This window comes from Plasmopara halstedii (assembly GCF_900000015.1).
Source record: "Plasmopara halstedii genome assembly, contig: Scaffold_3120, whole genome shotgun sequence".
NCBI lineage: Eukaryota > Oomycota > Peronosporomycetes > Peronosporales > Peronosporaceae > Plasmopara > Plasmopara halstedii.
The window spans coordinates 160,841-175,074 of NW_020190023.1; the positions used below are offsets into that span (position 1 = coordinate 160,841).

Here is a 14,234-nt window from a genome sequence, read left to right on the forward strand (position 1 = left end):
CCTCATTGGGCAAGGAAGTTGTTTAATTCCAACGATTGAGTTGCAGTGTCTAGCGGACACGCGAGCCTTGTTGTGGTAATAATCGATTGGAACTGTAAATGCTCTCAATCTTAATGAAGGAGGGTGTAACGGGGTTACACGAACCCTGGTAACAGGGGGGTCACACGAGATGTGCATGGTGTGACCACACCCAAACAAGAATACGGTACGGCCAGTAGTTATACTACCATAACATTTTGATAGTCATATTACATTCTTGTGAGATTTTTTAATCTCATCAGACAAAGTTTTTCAAAGTCGCATGGAGGTTTAGGTTCAGATATTTACCACTCGATCGAATAAAATGCGTCGTCGCTATCACCGCCAATTTGGCCTACCCAACGCTAACCAGATTCTGCTATGCATGTCCGTCTGCACGCTGCTCTTCTTCTCACTTTTGCGGCGGCAATGGCTGCACTTTGGCGAGGACCCGGAGTCTTACGCGTCTCTCAAGCGTGTCTACATCGCTGGGGAAGGATCTACTGACTCGAAATCTTGGGAACAGTTTTGCGCCGACGGCTACTTCGAGGTGAACGTGTAAGGAATAGTCTATATCGTGGCAATCAGGTCTTTCTTGTGAAGATCAACTTGAGCTATCCCATTTTATGCTATTTGTATAATTTAGTCCTGGGATAAATCGGACAGTGGCACTTGTCAACATGCAGGACGGAGCGGTGCTGTGTCATAAACACACTGGGGAATTGATACCTACATTAATGATATGGTTATTGGCGGTAGCTTTGAGCTGCGGTCTTTCAGGCACTTTTCTGGCAGCGTACCTGCAGCTAGGCAATCCGACCAAAAAGATGATTTTCTGGATTGGGATGATGCCAGGAATGTTGCTGTTCGCCACTGGTACTAACGTATTTCAGATCCTGTAAAATTGTTATCTCATATTGATATGGCGAAATGCGGCTGTAAATTATAGGAGTGTTGGGATCAGCGTCGTTGCTTCTATGGCAGCGACATTATATTCGGTTTGATAATGGAGACTGCTTCAGTATCACGGTGGCTGCTACTGTCATTGCATTTGCGGCCGCAATTTCAATGTTGATAAGGTGGCGCTGGGTATGTGCTCTGGCTATGCTTTTTGTGTGTTGTGTTCATCTTTTATGCACCGTATCTATCTGCCGTGACTATTGCAGCCAGGAATTTGTGCTGTACCAAATGAGCAACAAGCCTTAGGTTCGCATTCATATGGTGCTCCTTCATCACCTCGTCGCGGCCGGCCAAGATTATACGTCGGGATAACTGCGACTAGCGCACCGGCACACGATCTCGAGTCAGCGGCAGTCCCTTTCAGGCGCTAAATGGCGACCACACCTTGGCGTACAGTTTTGATCGCTACAAAAAGAAAGCAGATTATTTATGAGAGTACGCGTCTTGTTTATCATTGACCAAGTCTAATACTTGATAAAACTCGCACCAGTAGACTAAGAGCTTTCGTCACCACTATCGTTTTTCAGCTTGCTCAAGACTCTACGTGCGTACTCTCCAATAATCTTGGCGTCAGCAGCACCACTGCGCAAATATTCCGCCTGGCTTTCCGGGCGCGAGTGCACCTCGAGCAAATACAGCAAACTCCTTTCTGCAGGAATCTTCACGGTCATGTCGTTGCTTTTAATTAGCAAAAATACAGCAGGCACGAGCGTGGTTAGATGCTGACGAGTCATACCAGGCGAGCGCTTAGCTGCCGATTTAATCACGCGCAACGCGCCGCGAACTACATCCTTGCTCTTGTGCTCAACTCCTTCCACTAAGACTGGCACAAAAGAAGCAACACTATCGCCATGCTCCTGATTTGCCAATACTGCACTTATAGCAACAAGCGCATGGTTGCGTACAGCCACCTGGTCGTCTTTTGCTAAAGTAATAAGCGTACGGTTGAGTGGTTTTAAAACGCTCGTAGCCAATAAAGCCGAACATTTGTGCAGCGCAAACGCAGTAAATACAGCTGCACTTTGGCGGCGCTGCCATGACTGAGCCTTCAAATTGTCTGTGGACAATGTTGCCAAACTGTAATCAAGTAATCGCTGTTGGGCTGCTTTTAAGTTGCCATCTTGAGCAACGCAGGAGGAGAGGCACTTGCTCGCACCTATTCGTAAGGCATCTTCGCTTGACTCAAGCATTTCCTCGAGAGCGCTTTCTAATTTGCTGCGGCCTGTAACCGACAGCTTGTCACCAACACGATCTACAATAGATGCCACAGCTTCGAGATTGGCCTGACGAACGCCACCAACCGTAATACGCAAGCGCTCAGTAAGCTCAGCAAGAAGTGGCTCAACACGTGGACTCAGCGTGACGAGTAGACCTAAAGCTGAAGCTCCACGATTGCGCACTTCTATGTCCGTATCATTCAGTGCCTTGACGAACGTGGTCTGCAATTGGGGCAAGAAGGGCTTAAGAGCCCCGCCTCCTTTGGTTAGAACAATTTCTAAAGTCCGAAGTATGGCAGCCTTTACATGCCCTGGAAAACGATCGCCAGCAATTCGGATAAGCGAACCTGTAAGCTTCATAAGATATGGACGAAGAGCGGGAGCGCTACTTAACCCCACAAGCTCGCCTAGGCCGGCGGCTGCGCTTTGGCGCTGCTCTGGTGACCCGTTCATTAGAGCCCACTGGTAACATGGTAAAAAAGGCTCCAGACCTTTTGAAATACAGAGGCCGGGAAGAAGGTACTCGCGGTCACCAACGCCTCCCTTGCGATGACGCGTAGCACTGACCATTGAATTTATAGATTGACGTATAAAGTCTAAATGCTGTGCAAACTGCTCTGGTTTCAATGTCACATTCATTCCCTGCAGCGCCGCAGATGCCGCATGTACCACGGCATCGTCTTGGTCATTTAGATGCAAGACAATTTGCTTCAAAAAAAGCGGCGCTTGGTCATCATACATCACTGTCGTTTGAGAGCAAAACTCGGCTATAAGCTCGAATGCCAGGGCCCGGTCAAGCATACGATCGCTCTCGCAATACTTACACAGCTCAATAGCCAGCCAATGAACTCCTTGTGCTTCCACGCTCAGGACCACACATCGCAAAGATTCTTTGATTTCAGTCGCTAGATCAATCTTTGAAACATTCAAAACGCTGTCTTTTTGCAGCTCAGTGTTCTGTGTAAAAAGCGTTGCGAAAATCCGCTCGAGCTGAAAGTGAATTATAGCCCCGGTAGCCTGGGCCACTCGGGATAACGCACGAGCTGCGGACACAGTCACCGGTGTCATCAAGAGTCGTGGAATTACATAAGGAAGCACTTCGCGGGACTTCACACGCAAAATGTCCTGCAATCCAAGAAGCGCTCGCTCCTGCTCCTCGGGCAGCGAAGAGAGCTGAATGCGTTTTAGGATCATCGGAATTGTCTCGTCGATTGCGCGATAGCCAATACGTTTGTGTAGTACAGTAAAAGCTAGAGCAGCAGAAGCCCGTACCTCATGAATTTCATCGCAGACGCCGTCCAGAACAGCATTTACAAGCGTATCTACATAGTCTTCGATTTGCTTCCTCGTGCAACAATCAATTACTTCGGCCAGACCGATGCAGGCACCCTGTCGGCGACCAATTGGAAGCGAAGGCGACAAACCGGCACGAAGAATAGGTACCACCTCCGGCAGCACATGCTCGCCTAATTTGCGCACAATTTCTCCTAAAGTACGTCCAGCCATAGTTTGTTTTTCCATGTTGTCACCTGAAAGCGCTGACACAATGGCATTCATTAAGGCTTCAAGGATCTGGCGTAGTGTCTTTGGCGTATTCGCAACGACACTCTTCCAGACCTGCAGAGCGCTTTGGCGCACCACAGCAGAAGTGTCTGAACGAATCATATAGAGTGAAGCCAAAATTGCGTTGCGGCGCTTGATACCCAACAGCTTGATAATAGCTCGGTCACCAGCAGCACTACCAGAGCTATCGTCATCATCGTCAATTTCTTCGTTAGAAAATGCGACGGCACGTGTGCCACTAATACGGTACATTAAGTCACCAAGCAACATGACAGAACTCTGGCGAATACGCCAGCTATCATCGAATAGACCAGCCTCCAGACTAGGCAGCAGTTCGCGAGTATGCGACAGCGCGTGCGCGTTCACCACAACGTGACCGGAGTGCATAGCAACATCGCGCACAGAATCGGCTTCGTCGCTAAGTCCTGCTACTACAATAGGCAGCGCTTCACGAAGAAAAATTGAAAATCGTTTGCCAAGTGCAGGCGGCAAGAAGGCCATAACCCACAGTACACCTTCACGCACAGAGTACTTTGGGTGGCGGGCTAATGGTAGAATGTCATTTCGCATGACACGCTCCACACGCTCAAGTCCAAGAGCAACGACGACTTCACATAGACCTTGCGCAGCACCCGAGCGCTCAATGGGGCCGACGTTGTCGTCCTTCATTGCCTCGAGAAGCCATGACAGCATTTCAGCGAAATGACGCTCCCCAAGACCTTTTACTAGCTTGCCTAAAGCTTTAGCAGCCACGGCACGAACTTCTGGAATCGGGTCCACAAGCTGAGTTTTGATACTCGGCAAAACTGTCTCCATGTAAGGCACCAAGTCTTTTGAGTCGTTAATCATTGAGCACATACTACCCACAATAAGTGCCGCCTTCTTCTTGGCATCGCCAGCACGATCCTTCAGACCGCGCGAAATGATTGGCATCACAAGGGCCAATGAAGGTGCGTCGATCGAGTGCTGAAAAGAAGTAGATTGCAGCTGCTGGAGTGCGTCGGCTGTGTGGCGATTGGGGTCTTCAAGCGCGTCGAGAAGTACCTTGGAGATTGCTGCGATCTCGGGATTGCGCACAACACACCCGACATCCCGCAATGCGCTTTTGCCAGCCTCGCGCACCTTCGGGTGCGAGTCTATGAGAGCAGCCAGCAATTTGGGTACTACCTGAGGCAGACACGAACCTAGCTGTCGCGGGGCACAATACGCCATGGAGCCTAAAATTTGAATACCTGATTGCTTTGTACGCCAGGCGCTTTCTTCCAGTGCACGCAGAAGTGAAGGAAGGACGAGCTTTACACCGTGCGCCGACAAGTTCTCCATGATTTTCTTGGCAGTGTGACTGGCAGCTTCACGAACTTGTGGGCTAGGATCAGCCGAGCACTTGAGCAGAATAGGCAGGATCACGATAATGTAAGGCTCGAATAGGATTCCGAGACGCTGGCTTAAACATTCAAAAACAAGCATTGCACCTTGGCGAGCATTTGCTCCACCCTTTTCTGTCGATTCTTCAAGACGCGGGATGATGTTGTGCTGTTTCATAGCAGAAATACCAAGTCCCTTAATTACTGCCGAAACACCAAAGGCTCCACCCATCCGGTCACCAAAAGCTTCACCTTTAGCCACGCGCTTTAGCAAATCGTCCAAAATAGCTGCGCTACGTTCTTTTACCGCAATCATCAGCGGTGAAAGACATGTCGCAACTGAACGCTGCACAGACTCGGATGGAATCCCAAGTGCTTCGATCAGCAAATCTACAATGGATGACACTTTTGGATCTGTCGGGGCCATGTGCTTGGCAAGAGAGCCTAAACAGACCACCACTCCCTCGCGCTGATGATCATAGATGGATAGTGCTTGTTTTTGTTGCTCCAGCATATTATATTCTTCAGCAGCAAGATAGTTTCCGAACCTTGCTTCTTCTATGGTATCATTCTTATGTATAGCAGGAGGTGGTGAGGAAGTAGCCTCGAGAAATCGTTCTAGCAAATCTAGCAGAGGCGATGTGTTTGCCCCTCCCCCCAACGAAGTAACAGCCTGGATACCAGTTTTGCGCATTTGTGCACGCACTAAAGAATTTGAGTCTCTCAGTCCATGTTCCATCACGAACGTCAGCAACGTGATCGTGTTTGTACTGGACATAGCCTCGGGGCCAGCAAATGTTGCTGCTTTTTCCAAGCTCACAGCGACACCAAGACGAGAATAAAGTTTCTGATCATCCTCGTTATTCTCGACACTACGCGCAACTGAGTGGCGAACAGAAGAGATGCCAAATTCGTACTTGTGCTCTACTGATGTGGGTTGACAATGCAAAAATTGCGTCTTTAAGTTATTCAATAATGGCGTCATCAAGTTCGGAAATTGACGCAAGCCATCGGCAAGAGCAAGCGATGCACTATCACGTACGCTTGCATGCTTATTGCTCAACAGTTCAAGCAAGGGTTCTGCAAAATTTTTCTCGACATTGGCACCAAAAGCGTTCCACAATTGCTTGGCAACATCGCGATTATTTTCGTCGAGGTCAAAGCGACAACAGTGCAATCGGCTCACCAAAAGCGAGCTCAACTCCACGTCTAAAACAATGTTGGGGGCTCCATCCCTCTGTATGACATTGAGTAAGGCAATTAATATTGCTCCACGAATGCTCGCCACCTCAGAAAGCAAGCCATCACAGCCAAGCAAAGGAGCCCACTCGGTCGCAGTCAAATCGGGTCCTGAGCTCAAAGATGTTAAAAGCTTCTCTGGAGAAAGATCCGGATTTGTGATGGGGAGCAGACTGCCTCTCGCCTGGTGGGATAACAACATTAAAGTAAGTTGCAACATCTCCAAGCGCAGCATTCGCTGGGCCGCCACGTCACCCACTTCTTCTTCTTCTTCGTCCGGGATCATGTGTGCGTGAGCAGCAAAGAGAGGCAATGCCCAACGACGCAATTCCGGTGCAAAGCAAAGCAGGCCACGCAGCACAGGAAAGATCAGATGTAGTGTGGGTGGTGGGATTAGGTTACATGAAGCATCAGCGTCAAAATCTTCCTCATTCTCGAATTGGAAGCCAAACACGTAATCCATAAGCTTCGCAAGAAGCCGCAAATATAACGTCTTCGAGTTAGCAATGCAAGCAGCCTTCGCTTTGTCGTCAGAAAGCTGACTCATCTGCAAAACAATGCGCAAGGCAGAAGCAACATCTTGATACTTCAAGCGAAGAACTTTGGGGCTGATGGCCTTAGCTAGAGCCGTCAATGCACAAAAAGCTTCTGATCTAAAGAGGGGGCAAGCAAAGAGCCTATAAACAGAACAAAGAAGGCGCGGTAGCGCTGGGTGCAGCTCATTTGGACGAGCGACTGCGAGCATATCGATAGCTTCAAGCACGGCTGCCACGATGTGGCGCGTCTCTTGAAATTTACGACGCAATTCCTGTTGTTTGGCTAGAAGTGCCTTCTGCTCAGTCGAATATTCTTCCTCCTGAGCTCCTTGCCTTCCTTTCTTCTGACGCTCGAGCTCGCGTGATTCTTGCTCCCACCCTGCTTCCTCGTTGCTACGACGAGAAGGACATCTGTTCCGCCCAGCGCTTACTTTTCTATCATTATCTTGTTTCTTAGGCTCGAATAAATGATTGAAAGGTGTCTGGCAGACACTGATTTCATTCTCATTAAGATCACCAATTTTTTCACAATCCAGACGCTTCGCCAGCAAATTTTCGATAATGGCATGCAAAGCAAGATCCTCGCCCGCACCATTGCCAGCGAAGTCGAGTAGCGTCGCCAATGTGCGCTGTGCAGCCAGCCGCTCCAGAGGACTCGTGGCATACAATTTGCCTGTGCGGGTATTGGCCAGTAGCTCAACGATGGCTGTCTTCACATCCTCATGTTCCTCGATGAAATTGTCTACACAACTCGCATTGCTAGGAGGCTGAAAGTCATCTCCGTCCACAGCTGAAGCAGCACGAGGACTCAAGAAACGGTGACGAATAGAGTGCCACTCACGTGATAGCTTCTTTGCCTTCTTGCCGTTGGAAAGTAATGGGTGGTGTGCAAGATAAATCACATGCGAAAACACTTGTACTTTGACGTCGTCGGCGTTACTAGTTGCAAATGTTAAAATCTCACGTAATGCACGACGAAGCAAACTTGCAGGTGGAAGATTAGCCTCATCTGTAACGCAAAACTCTTGAATCTTTTTTTCGAATGCAACGATAAGGCCACAGCAGTGCTCTAACGACATTTGATACAGAGTTTTTAGCGCACACTCGCCACTCTGACGCACAGTGGGATTAAACGAGCACAGTAGTTCTATTAACAACATATATGCCTCGCTTGCATCCGAAATCCGTGATGACAGAACCCACACGAGAGCCTGAGAAAGAGCAACAAGAGCCGAAACCTCGGGGGATTCAGCTTCGGCAATTCTTCGAGACGTAATCGCTACAATGCTTAACAAAGCTCGCGTGCTTTGTATGACAAAGGGCATCGAGCTCCTCAGCAGATTTGCAACATTATGTCGAGCCATTTCAGCGTCCACTTCGCTACTGGCAGACGCAATAGCAACAGCCACAGCAACTGCAAACATGCCGTCGAGATGCACCATGTTCGGCTTTTTGGCTGATTCTTTGATTACAGTAACAACTTCACTCGAAAATGAAACAACTGCAGTGACTCTAGCCCTGGAAATTGTCGCTAGAGCACGAAGATAGCCAGCGATCATAGACTCAGATTTGTTCTTCAGTCCTGTTTTAAAAGCATTGAACGCGTCCGCGCCCAATTCGTCAGTGCCAGTAAGCGTAAGCCACTTTCCAAGCGCCAGAAGTCCAAGATGACGCACTTCATCATGTGCCTCCTTGCCAACAACTTTTAGCATCGATGGAATCACAATTGATGAAATTTCTTGTACGTCCATCGCGTGAAGTTGCACCGTCACGACATCGGCAGCATCATTAAGCACTGCGAAAATGACTTTGCGTTGGTAGAATTGCGCAAGAATACCGTACTTACCGTCAAGCAGGGCACTCATAACAGTCACAAACTGCAGCATATGATTACTATCACGGAACGATCGAATCAGTGCGCCACTCAGCGCGGCTGCAAGTGTACGCACATCGTCTTTAGGCGTCCGAAGCTTGGAGATCAGAACCGGTTGGAATATGTCGCTCACGTATCGTCCAAAATCCAATTGTGCGGCGATCACAAGTGCGTTTACGGCTTCAATCACTGTTTCGGGCGCTTTCTTGAGCATTTTATTCATCGAAGGCATAATAATCCTTTGAAACTGCTCGTGGCTTAGGTTTTTGAATCTCTCGTCGGTGTGAAGCAGCGGCACATACGTGCGCTTCTTGCTTCCAAAAGCCCAGAAAACATATTTGCGCCACATCAATTCCTGTTCCGCTATGCTAAGTCCATCACAGAGACCTAGCAATAGCCACAGCTGAAAATGTGTATCTTCTTCTTCTGCTCCAGCGATCATGTCCATGTAACCCAGGTGTAGTAACTGGCCGTGTTTCTTAAGCAGCTTGAGCAGCGCATTTTGCGCTCGCTGCTGGATGCGCTTACTGTCGCTAATTGTGGATTCTAGCAAGTGACTTTGCGCTGCTAGAAGTTTGCGAATCCACAAAACATCCGCCTTGACCGTCAGTTGCGCATTCAACACGACGCATGAGAGCCGCAGCGCTATGACACGTGCACCTGCAAAAGAGGCGACGAGCGCAGATTTCTTAGCGCACAGTACCTGGCAAAATGTATCTGGAAATGACGGAAATTGATCGCATATTGCGTTTAGCAGTGTGCGCAAATGCTGCTCAGATCTGCGGTGTTGCAAGCGGTAGGCCTCAGCCAGTACCTGGCTCGCTAGACAATTAAGCGGCAATTCGCCGGCTTTACACTTTTCAATAACCTCACGCCGGTACGATTGAATAAAGACCAGATCGCCAGGATGCAACACTGCTGCGTCCAGAAACGAACGCAACACGTCCTCTTGCTCCGTCATGATGTTAAAGGGGTTCGAACTGCGGAGCACCACGGATAATGTTGTCGGTATTAAACTGTGTAGCAGCTGTAGTATAGTGACTAATGATACAAATTTAAGTATTGGTGCCACCAGCTGCAACAGGCAACTGTTGAGCGGTCCATTGACATGGTGGGCGAGGATGCGGGCGAGTGTGCCGCTTTCACGGCGAGGTTGGATGGAGGCGAGCCCAAGCAGGCGGATGAAAATATCGTAGGAGAGTATCACTGCGAGGAGCAAAAGGAAAAAGAAGCTATGATGAAGAATTATCACCATCCAATGAGGCAATGGTTCCGTCAGCGACCCCATCTTGAGGTGCTGTCTAGATATTGACGACTACGACTTGACTCATACTAAATTTTAATTATGGATATCGGGTAACGTTGACAGGCCAAGTACGGCGTTTTCCCCTTATTTTGGCAGGAGCTTAAAACGTGGGAACCGTATCGGGAGGTGCTCGAAGCTTTCATCAACTTTACGGATCGTGGAGATGACGCCAAAAATACTCGGAAGAACGATGATGCCGCTGATATAGATGAAGTAGGGGGGAAAGATGCAATCGAAGCATCAGAGCAGTCAAAGAAGCCAAAGAAGCGCCGCAAGAGTCGATGGGGAGATCCTGTGGATTCTGCGGCTGAAAACAATGGTGAGAAGAAGAAAAAATCACGGTGGGCACCGACTTCCAGCACATCTTCAGCAATGGGTGGTTTGCTAGCTCAGAACCAGCAGCAAATGATTTTACTACGTGCGCAGCTTGAAAGGATCAGTCAGAAGCTAAGAACGGTGGCGATGGACGCAGCATTAATCGAAAAAGATCCAAAACGATCGCCATCACCTCCACCGCAATATGATTCAAACGGGAAGCGTACGAACACACGCGAAGTTCGTATGAGGGTCGAGTTGGAAAAATGCCGGCGCGAAACGATTGATGAGCTCGTGAAAATTAATCCGCTTTTTCAGCCGCCAGCGGACTACACACGTCAGAAACTTCACCGTAAGATTTATATTCCTATTCGAGAGTTCCCGTCCTACAATTTCATCGGTCTTATTATCGGTCCACGTGGTAACACACAAAAGCGAATGGAGCGAGAAACGAACTGCAAGATCGCTATCCGTGGCAAAGGGTCGGTCAAAGAAGGTAGCAAAGGCAAAAAGATGCTTGCTGATGAGAACGATGATCTTCATGTACTTATCATGGGCGACCGCGAGGATGAAATCGAAAGGGCGGCTAAGGAAGTGCAAAGTTTACTTGTACCGGTTGATGATACAAAGAACTCCCACAAGCAAAAGCAACTGCGGGAATTGGCTTTAATAAACGGTACACTTCGCGATGCTGACTATTGTCATATTTGTGGCGAAAAGGGTCATCGACAGTGGGAGTGCCCCAATCGAGATGCTCAACGTGAGTTTGTCGAACGATATTCTAATTTTTTGCCTTCGCATGCTTTTGCTAATATAAACCTGTTTAATTAAACGTCGGCAGGTACCTTTACGGCTGCCAGCATTAAGTGTGCCATTTGTGGTGATTCTAGTCACCCGACACGCGATTGTACTCAAAAGCAGAAGTCTGCAGAGGAAAACGCTGCCATAGACAAAGAATATCAGCAGTTTATGCAGCAGCTCGGCGAAGCACCTGTCGCGACAACTGCTACAAAGACTTCCGAAGCAGCTGCAGCTGGCGCTGCAGCCCCGTGGCTGCAACCGGTAAAGACTTCTTCGAGTGCTTCATCGCAGAACTGGATGATGCAACAGTCCATAGGTGCACCAGGTACAGCAATCGCGCCAGGTGTGCAAGCTGGTATAACCGGTTTGGGCTCCACCCCAGCTACGGCATTTCCGCCACCCATGGCTCCATCGGCTGGATACGATTATCGACCACAGGGTCAAAATTGGGGACAACAAGGATGGAATAGTGGGTATAATCCGTATTACGGATCGTGGGAACAAAGCGGTCAGAATGCGGCCTACCAGGGGTATGGCCATTATGGTCAAGTAACAAGTGTTACGAATGCGAGTGCGAGTGCAAGTGGTGAGGCAACCGAGGCTAACATGGCGGGACGATATCAGTATCCTTTCAACGGAAATCCGTCACAGTAATACTACCTTGAGCTCAGTGATCATGTGAAGTGGTGCAGAGGGCACCATGTTCACCACATGCTATGGCGCGACGAAAAGTTGCAGTTATGATAATTACAGCTCAGAGAAAGCAGCGAAAGTTAAGTATTCATAGAAGCACATAAGTTGTGTGAACATGATTTTGCGCATTTTTGTCTTCTCGTTGTTGCATAGACTGCATAGGGGTACAAATATTCTTTTTTGTTTCATTGTTAAAGTGCAATTTATAGTAAAATGCTGAATGTAAGTTGAAAATTAATTCGGTAGAGTGACTCATATATTTTAAATGACCAACTTTCTTATGATTCGTTCTTGTCGACTTAGTTGCTTAAAGAGTTCCTAGCAACAAAAACACGCGTCATAAACATTATTTCGGTCTCTTTGGGTGACGAAAGCGTACTCGTTGACGATTCTCATCGGAAACAAAATAACTTTTCAAGCGCCCCCGAATGTCGGACAAAGAGGGTTGATCTATGCAGCTTCTTACATTCAGAAGCTCATAAAAAATGCCTTCCCACATGTCAACGTCCCAATACCGCTTGAATTGCCTAGCAATCCCCCAATCTATTGTACCCTTGGAATTTTGACGAGGCTTGATATCCATATACTCCCCAAAGAGCAAACAGTGCATTGTTCCACAAAAAGCAAACGTGTCGATTTGGTGTAACCAAGGTCGTTGCGTCAACATTTCAACACACTGAAAGCCTTTCGCATGGCAACTGCCATTAAAATATGTTCCTTCCGGATACAGACCGAGGTCGATGGATCTTCCGTAATCTATGAGAAAAAGATCACCAGCTTGGAATTCATTGTCTATCCGCGGATCTTGGATGATCATTGATAACTCCGAAGCTGGGTTTCCAGGCATCATCAACCAATTATCCGGTTTGATATCGCCATGAAGAACTTTTGCACAGTGAAGGAGCTCTATGCATCGCAGCATCTTGATACTATAGTAGACAACCAACACTTCGGGAAATCGTATGCCTGACTGTGAAGAAATTTGATAATTCAGAGGGGTTATAATTACTGCTGTCAGCGAAAGGATAGAAAACAAAAACCTGCTTATAACAATTAAGGATATCGAAAAGAGTACCAATGTGACCCTTTTCCATTATCAGCAATGCTCCGTTCTGTCCAGCACCAATTCGGGACAAATATTAGATTAGCCATTTACATAATGAAGCATTCTTGGGCGCCAGAAAGATAACACACCGAAAACAAATGAAGCTCGGTAAAAGTTGGCACAGGAATTTCCTTGTCTGAAAGCTCGTTCTCAATCCTTAATCTGTTCTTAATCTGGTTCGTGATGTAGAACTCCCACGCTAAATTCTGACGCTCCTTCTCAATCTAATGTAGTACGGACGTGTAAGCTGTGACTTGATCACCAAGTTAGTGTATGTCGTACTTTGACAGCCTTGCTTAAGGTGGTATTTTTAGATGTGTCGACGACGTTAGCCGAGAAAACATTCGCGAATGACCCAGAACCAAGCACTTTGAGCAGCCGAAGTGAAAGTGTTGGACCGGCTTTGAAGACAAACTGCTTTTGCAGCTTGCACTTAGACTGATTAGCGCACAGAAGCCGCGGCAACCTATTAGAATGAAGCTTGACAGCATCTGGCCTCGAGCACAAGTATCTTTCGACCCGTTTATCTGATACGAGTGTTTTACGGTTTTCGAAAGTAAAGGGATCCAGTTCGAGCGCTGGTACTACAGTCGCGGCAAAATGATCCTTTAAACAGCTTTCTTCTGTGACTTGCATCACATATCTGTGTGAAAGGTATTTAACGCGTTTAGAAGGATGGCAATATAGTTGCAGTTTTCAATCGCATGATTTTAATACATTGGACATACCTCGATGAAATTACTTGTACTAAATTCTTGGTGATGCCTTTTTTGCAGTGGTTACAGTGTACGCTACTCGGTAACCATTGTCGAAATATGACTAAGGCTCTTTATAGACTGATGCATTGAGAATTCTCTACCTTTTTTCTGCAGCGGCATTTATTTGAGCCTGCACAAGGGCATCTTTGTTAGTCAAGCGGACACTGCGCATTAGGTCGTCACGAGAGCCGAGAGGTTTCCTTTTTGCACTTCCGATCTTCGCTCCAGGCTGCAACTCTCTAGAGAGATCATCATTCAAGGCGCAAAAAAAAACCTGCTTTCCCGTCTTGTGAGGCTTTTCGGAGGCATCATCGCTAAGATATGAATCCATCTTCGCCTTTGACGTTTCAGTGGGCATATTCTCACTGGCAATTTGAAGGTGTTGCTTCGCGCTAGACTTATTCGTGTCATGTCGTACGGACAGACTATTTGCAACGATATCGACCGAGTCGTCAAATACGCTAAAATGAAGCATGCGCTCACCTG

At 47.7% G+C, this 14,234-nt stretch overlaps 4 protein-coding genes across 4 annotated transcripts; 2 read left to right on the forward strand and 2 right to left on the reverse strand.

Moving 5' to 3' along the window:
- Nucleotides 1–403: 403 nt before the first annotated feature.
- Nucleotides 404–1,224, forward strand: PHALS_07587 (uncharacterized protein; the record flags this gene model as incomplete). The annotated part of the gene is made up of 5 exons (XM_024721080.1): nt 404–576; nt 665–894; nt 968–1,039; nt 1,098–1,107; nt 1,185–1,224. The coding sequence occupies 5 exons, from the start codon at nt 404–406 to the stop codon at nt 1,222–1,224; spliced, it is 525 nt and encodes a 174-aa protein (XP_024586215.1).
- Nucleotides 1,225–1,338: 114 nt separating this feature from the next.
- On the reverse strand, nt 1,339–9,731 carry PHALS_07588 (Protein containing adaptin N-terminal region; the record flags this gene model as incomplete). The annotated part of the gene is made up of 4 exons (XM_024721081.1): nt 1,339–1,383; nt 1,466–1,472; nt 1,531–1,627; nt 1,715–9,731. 4 exons carry the CDS (start codon nt 9,729–9,731, stop codon nt 1,339–1,341), a joined length of 8,166 nt encoding a protein of 2,721 aa, XP_024586216.1.
- A 147-nt stretch (nt 9,732–9,878) lies between these two features.
- On the forward strand, nt 9,879–11,846 carry PHALS_07589 (branchpointbridging protein; the record flags this gene model as incomplete). The annotated part of the gene is made up of 3 exons (XM_024721082.1): nt 9,879–10,064; nt 10,140–11,151; nt 11,233–11,846. 3 exons carry the CDS (start codon nt 9,879–9,881, stop codon nt 11,844–11,846), a joined length of 1,812 nt encoding a protein of 603 aa, XP_024586217.1.
- A 300-nt stretch (nt 11,847–12,146) lies between these two features.
- On the reverse strand, nt 12,147–14,223 carry PHALS_07590 (bub protein kinase; the record flags this gene model as incomplete). Its single annotated transcript, XM_024721083.1, has 7 exons — nt 12,147–12,203; nt 12,265–12,855; nt 12,926–12,997; nt 13,080–13,214; nt 13,273–13,633; nt 13,719–13,781; nt 13,850–14,223. 7 exons carry the CDS (start codon nt 14,221–14,223, stop codon nt 12,147–12,149), a joined length of 1,653 nt encoding a protein of 550 aa, XP_024586218.1.
- Nucleotides 14,224–14,234: the final 11 nt, after the last annotated feature.